General features: G+C 39.9%; 1 protein-coding gene across 1 annotated transcript; it reads right to left on the bottom strand.

Moving 5' to 3' along the window:
- Window positions 1-731: 731 nt before the first annotated feature.
- Window positions 732-6,411, bottom strand: LOC115741457 (phosphomethylethanolamine N-methyltransferase). The gene is made up of 12 exons (XM_030675364.2): window positions 6,117-6,411; window positions 5,841-5,956; window positions 4,595-4,732; window positions 4,354-4,491; window positions 3,741-3,884; window positions 3,013-3,123; window positions 2,760-2,901; window positions 1,906-2,186; window positions 1,460-1,621; window positions 1,306-1,359; window positions 1,150-1,224; window positions 732-1,052 (listed from the first exon to the last, which is right to left on the bottom strand). Exons 1-12 carry the CDS (start codon window positions 6,127-6,129, stop codon window positions 954-956), a joined length of 1,473 nt encoding a protein of 490 aa, XP_030531224.1. The 5' UTR covers window positions 6,130-6,411; the 3' UTR covers window positions 732-953.
- Window positions 6,412-7,148: the final 737 nt, after the last annotated feature.

Genomic DNA, 7,148 nt, shown 5'->3' with positions numbered 1-7,148 from the left:
TGAACTATTTCAATCTTTTTCCCAAACTAAAAGTACAACTTTAACGACGAAATTAACATCTTTTGTCCACATCAATAACATTTTTTCTTGTCGAAACGTTTTGAGGAAGACCCGCGAATCTCTCTCTCTCCCTTTTTTTTTTTTTTTTTTTTGTGGAAGACTTGTTTTCTGTAGTTCTTGGTCCTCTTGAAAAGCACATCCGTGTATTCATGCATTCACATGCAGTCCTCATGAAGTGGGCGGTATTGCAATTCACATGTGCATTTGAAACGAAAAGGGTTTACTTGGGCTCCAAGCATAACCATAGGAAACACACAAATTCCACCCAAGATTACTATGTGTAAGCCTATCATACAGTTAGAAAGGACGCAAACTCTCCACCTTGAGCTCTCGGTTCACGAACAGGCCAGTTTGAACTTGCAATTGTTGCATGATCCTAAGTCTTTTAGGGGTTGAATCAAATCAAGCTCAAGAAATTGAATGCTGATCTACTGACATAATGGAAAGAACAGAGACCGCCGTCGTGTTATTGGCCATTGGTTTCGTGGATGAACCAATAGTGTCATTCTTCCAAAGTGGGAAGCACAATTCAAAGCTCCAATGTCAAATGCCCATGACAACCCTCAATTGCGTCAGGTCAGGTGGATTATGCCCTATCCATAAGTACCGATGAACGACACATATCAAGAGTCGCCCTAAATCCAGATTAAACATCATTGTGGCCACAAGTATGGCAATTCTAAATCAGTCCAGACGACATCTTATTATCAAAGTCCAAAGGAGAGTACACAGCATTCAACAGACAGGATCAACTGAACAACAAAAGAGACCAAGGGAAGGGATATGACTAACGAAGGCCCTGTCATAAGCTGGAGAAAATGACCAACAAACACAGGAGTGCTATCAACTAAGCAAAGCAGATAATTTATTGCATGGTTTTAGCAATCAACTCATCACTTTTTCTTGGCGATGAATAGACCCCATCGTTGCTCGCCCGATGAACTCCTCGTCAGCTTCGCCTTCCAGCCCCCAACTATATCATTATAGTCTTCCTGCATATTTTAGGACCGTGAGAGACAGAATTTAACACCATAGCAAGTTAATCCAAGGCCTTTTGCAAGGAAGACGAGAAGGTTATGGAGAGCATACTTCAGAAAAGTCACTTATGAATGCATCTTTGTCCTTCTCAACAGCATTTAGTTCTTTCTCCAGAACTTTAAGGAACTGAAAGCACAAGCAAGGAATTTATTTCAGAATGGAAAACAATTTGCACAATGTGGCAACACAAAAAAAAATTATACAGACCTGGTCGGTTCGATCCTCTGCTATGACCTCAGAAAATCCAGCATCCCTAAGCATCTGCATATAGAGAAAAAGAAAAACAGATCAAATAAGCTTGATGGGTTAAGGATAAATTTGTTGGCAGAAAGCACAAATGAGATGTCTTTAATGTGCATACCTGACCATATGCCTGTACATCATGGAGATCATACCCTCTTTGCTTAATATATCCCGCGAACTCTGGTGAAGGAGTTCCGGCATGTTTGCAGTAATCACTAATAAGAACTTTACCTCCAGGCTTCAACCACTTAAAGAAGGATCTGAATAGTGCAGGTTTGTCCTGGAAATAGCATGCAAATAGAACTTAGCACCGAGGAGGCATACCCATACTTCTACATGAAAGGAGACGAAGTAACAAGAAGTATTGTTTATCTATATATAATCTCCAACCAAAATGTTCCTCCATGGATTGTTAGAGATCAAGTGACTTCATGGAATTGATTAAAGATGTAAATGACAAAAATAGATAAATGAGTGCCAAATCAGCTTGATGTACTATGCCACATGTCCAAATGACCTTTGAGAAAGAGAAGTTGTTTTTTTACTTTGGAAAAGAAAACTTACTTGAATATGCAGTATTGTGTCACGACTGTAGATCACGTCAAATGTATTCTCAGGGTAACTTTTCTTGGTGCAGTCGGCAACCTCAAATTCAACAGAGCATTTGAGTCCAATGGCACGCTCGAGAGCAAAAGAGACCATATTTATGGAAAGATCAATGCCGACGACCTCAACATCAAAATTCTCTGCCATGTAGAAGTCTCCTCCACCAATGCCACACCCAACATCTAAAACTTTCTGACCAGGCCGGAGTTCCAGCTTTGCCACAAATTCTTTAGTAGTATCTGTTATAAATGGTAATGTTTAAATAACGTAAGAAAAAGAGACCTTGGATTTGAGTAATCCCACAGATCCATCAAATTTGGTTAAGTTCCTGGGAAGCCAAGGTGTCTCAACATGGAAGTATCAGGAAATAAAGAAATACAGGTTAATTCCAATATTTCCAAATTCGAGTAAGCTTTTTCTTTTTTCCTTTACTTTTGGTCAAGAAAATTTATGTGATACTATGCATTTTTCAAACTGAAGCATTTGCTATTCTGTGTCAGACTGGCACTGCCCCCCAGGGAATCATAAAGGTAATGTCACACACTTCTAAGTTGTGTACAGCTTCATGAGAAGATCACTTCAACTTATGATTACTCATCGAAGGACTTATAGGTACAGAACTATTCTAGGTGAAAGCGTCCCCTTTCTTAAAGCATGCAGGAATGACAGCAGCTATTCATCCTCTTAAAAAAAAAAAAAAAGACGCACACACACCAAAAAAAAAAAAGTTCTCCCCCAAGATAATAAGTTCTCCTTTTGAAACCGAATAAATGAAATTTATATGAATAGAATTTTGTTTTCCTAAAGCATACCAATCCCGCCTGTGCTCACAAAGCCTTGCCCAAAGACACGCTCGTAACGTAGTATGCCACTACACTTATACTGAACATTGTCCAAGAATCGCTGAAAGCCTCTATCGTTGTCTGACTTGACCTTCTGCCATGTCCAGCAAATCTGCATCAAAGATGAAGTTGCCTGTGTTATTATCGAATCTACTATCCACAAAGCTGTAACTGGAAAGAAAAATCAAAAAGCTGCGATTCAAGTTTTGTGAGTATCATTTGCCTGATTCTGATTCTTTTTGTTTCTCACATAAGCTCCAATGCACTTGCATCCAACAAGAGAAAGTTCATACAAATCGCCAGATGAATCACGCATGTGGCATTCTTTGAAAACCTGCAATAGAATATGAATAAACTAAATTACCCGCTAAAATATCTAGCATGGATTCCAAAAAAGTACCGTATTTACTTCAAAATGTGCACAGTGGAACCTGGCATTAAGGGACTCGAAAAGTTCTGCTAATCGCTTGAGATTAAATATGTTGAATTTGTTGAACCGTATCATGTGTAGAAGCAAATCTAAAACATATTTACATCCCCCATCCCAGACATACAATAATATGCATCCTGTCTGTTTTTTGCACTAACAATGTCCTACAAGTAACCAAAGTGCAAAATTCAAGTTGCTTCCTTGAATTACAAAACTATTTCCACTCAAGGGAGAAACACAACATGTGTACCTCTATGATAAAAACATGACAAGAAAAAGTCATGAAGCTGTTCCCAGGGTGAAGAAATTCATCCAACAATATGGTTTGCATAGAGGGAGCTTTCTCCTCTTGGAGAAACAAAATGGGAGAAAAGAAACAACAATTTGAGATGCAAATTGGATAGCTATTCAGCAAAAATGATACTTCCCAGTAGCAATTCTAATCTGTCAGAACACGAACTGTCAATGTCAATGCCCTCTTTTAGAAGCATGCTTATTGGAACGCTAATCAGAGGACGAACCTTTGTGTAGTATCTGGGTTCTCGATAATGGGTAGGGTTATGTTTCCTCTTAGAGTCTCCAGATTGGTGGAAGCAAGATTCACGGAAAAATATATATCCACCAACCTTCAACCATTTGGCCATCCTTTCAGCCAAATTCTCAACCTGACCAACAAAAGACGTGCTTAAAAAGAACATAGAGGGAACAGATATAATCCTTCTTTACTTCAAACATATAGGGACAAAACTATTCAGCTTTGAATACTACCCAAAGAGACGTATATTACTACTTATAAGAACAGAACCAGATTTGCCACACTGGTAGCAGTGCTCAACTTTATTAACATAGAGCAATGCAACATTTAGGAGTAATGCAACATTTAAGAACAGAACTTGCAGTGACTGCAAATAAAAAGTTCGGTACAGGGGAGAGTACCCCTGATAGCTTATTTTGATGCAGCATAAAAAATCTCTAATAACTAAGACATGAACCGGCACACGCGAATATGGAGATTATATTTATAAGGAGGACCGACTTCGCGGTAAATGTTGGTAACCGATTTTCTTACTGCAGTCATGCTCTGTTATCCACGGTTTTTGTAGGAAAAGAATACATGAAGAATATGGCAATCACCTCCGTGTCTGATAGATACATAAGTAACCAATTAGAGAATATCAAGTCCACAGAATTTTCTGCAATTTTCAATTCCGGGGATGTCACATCAGCACACAGAAACTTGACATTCTTATGATGCCCGTTGATGCTTGCATTCTGTAAAACAAGATTTGAAAAACATATTCAGGTAATCCATCCGAATGACTATAGTATACCCTTGAAGAGATGCATAGTCTAATACATTTAGAGGCACATTTACCTTCTTGATCGCACTATCAATGAAGTCGAGAGCCAAAAGCTGACCAGCTTTCTGGGCTAACTCACCAGTAAAGCGACCAATGCCAGCCCCGAGTTCCAGAACTGATTTTCCGGCATATGGTGGGAGTAAAGAAAGGATCTACAATCCAACCAACCACATAAGTCCAAGGATAAAATCATGTGAAGCTAAGTAAAACAGAGCAATAAAGCAGATAGCAGTCAAAATCATGTGAAGCTAAGTAAAACAGAGCAATAAAGCAGATAGCAGGCACTTTGCTCCGTTTTAGCACCCATGAATATCCCACTCAGCATGGTGTAATGGTGACTTAAACAGCACAATTGGTCAAGCTGGAGACGACTGCTGTTCTGGCTGACGCCTCAAATCAACAACAATGGGAATGCCTAACTAAGAGGTACATGGAGAAAAACCCACATCTTGGCTGATTGTGAACATTGCTGCCGGAGTTGCTCGGGTGAAGTAATTTCCTTTATGAGAATGTTCACATGTTTATTCTTTCCCCATATTTTAACCCAAGGAATTAAGGATAATTACACTCACATTGTAGTTGAATTAAACACAAGCCAGTATTGTTCATTTTTTACTTCTTTTTAAAACGAACCAGAAACAGAAAATCGCTTTCCTTTAAAGTAGAAGGGATGGAAAAATTCCATCCAAATCCAATATGTAATGAAGCGTCCCAATCCTCAATGTCTGTGTGATATATATAAAGGAACCCAGTGAAGAAAGTTACATTCCCTTTTCCAAAATAAAAAAAGAACAACCTCAAATTACTGGCAAAATCTTTAGCTGACATGGGATTCCCATAGTGCCTGGGATTGTGCAAAAAAAAAGAACCATACAGTCAAGTAAATTGTTACGCCTGATAGTAACATGTCCAGCGGCCTCCGGGGTGCATTGACGATTTTTGGTGACAACAACAGTAATAATTAAGAATAGGAATCATGAGAATAAAAAAGGAAGGAAAGAGGATCCTTGTCTCTAATAACGAGCAAATGGAGCGCCAATCGATTCTCACATCAACTGAAACCTGTAGAGCGACACCTGCCTTGTGAAAGAGTAGTGCTAGAAATTCTGACGAACGGTATGCGCGCTTCACCATCCGAACCACAAAACCAACAACAGCCCATCGCCACCGACACGACCCAAAATCAAATCGCCACCATTTCCACAAAACTAAGGAAGGCATAGAAAAAATTCTAGAGAGAGACAGAGACAGAGACGTCACCTCAGGACGCTCTTCTTTGTCGAGATCCGAAGCTTTGGAGTCGAGCATCATGGCCTCGACGGTCAGGTCCGCCGAGTGCTCGATCCAGTAGCTCTTCTGCACCTCGCGTTCGTCCCCTGACAAAAAACCAAGCCCAAATTCGATCAACATTCCGCATTAGCTACGCTCACCCCCCCACCCCCCTCCCTTTCCCAAAACAAACAAAAACAAAAAAGAACGCCGCCCCACCAATCTCCGAGAACAAGAAAACAGAAAAAGAAGCCAGAGGAACGGTACCTTGAGCAGCCATTGTCGCAGAGGGAGGCGCCAATGAAAGGCGAAAGGAAGAGGGGGAGCGAGAGAAAGAGCGAGCTTTTATGGGAGATGGAAGAGAGAGGGAGCGAGTGAAGCGGGGTCAGCTCAACTGCAGCCCTGAATGGCGAGGCGAGACCTAGAGAAGCTCCTGGATCTGCGGTTGTGAGCTCTTCCTCTCTGCCGCATCGGCGACGCGATCTCTCTCTCTCTCTCTCTCTGCGCTCTTCGGGCGTTGTACGAACAGATGATGGTAATGGCAATGGAGTTGGCAGTCGCTCAATGCTTATGCTTTTATAGAGGTAGCCCAGCGCCTTCCCCTAGCAGCCGCCCGCCAGAGTTTTCAATTCTTTCGTACTTTTTACTCGTCGTGGGCGACGGGGCATGTAGTACAACAATAAACCTAAACGACACCGGAACTTTGGCTCGCCGGGCAGTACGATCCTATACTTTAAATTTATTCTATTTTTTTTTTGGTCCAAAAATTTATTTTTGATTCCTCGATTTTTAGCATACCTTCAATTCAAATTTTTAGACTGTACGAAGATATTCAATATTATCCACCAACTAATTTAAATTCAAGTGCAGTATTGAAGTTTTCATGCAATTCGGAGGCTAAATTGAATATATGTAAAATTTATATTGATCAAATTGTGTATTGGGAGAAATAGGGACCACATTAAATAAATTCAAAATTCAATAGTCATATTGCACACTTCAATAGCACCGACACGTATACGGAACACGACACGAGACGGCACGCCGATACATTATTTCTAAAAAATAGAGAATTTCGATACACTGCGACATGTTATATAATAAATAATTATATATGTGTGTGTCAAGGAAAAATTATTTTTTGGGCATGCGATAATCTTAGGATATTTTAAAGAAAAACTCATATGTTTTTAGAAATTGTCTTACTTTTATAGAATTCTAAATAAAATTATTCATAAATTTTCCTCTCTTGACCTCGTTCCACCAAGTGTGGTCAACATTAAGTTATTGTCTTACAAG

The sequence above is a fragment of the Rhodamnia argentea genome, chromosome 6 (genome assembly GCF_020921035.1).
Source record: "Rhodamnia argentea isolate NSW1041297 chromosome 6, ASM2092103v1, whole genome shotgun sequence".
NCBI lineage: Eukaryota > Viridiplantae > Streptophyta > Magnoliopsida > Myrtales > Myrtaceae > Rhodamnia > Rhodamnia argentea.
This window is presented reverse-complemented; position numbering and strand designations above follow the sequence as displayed.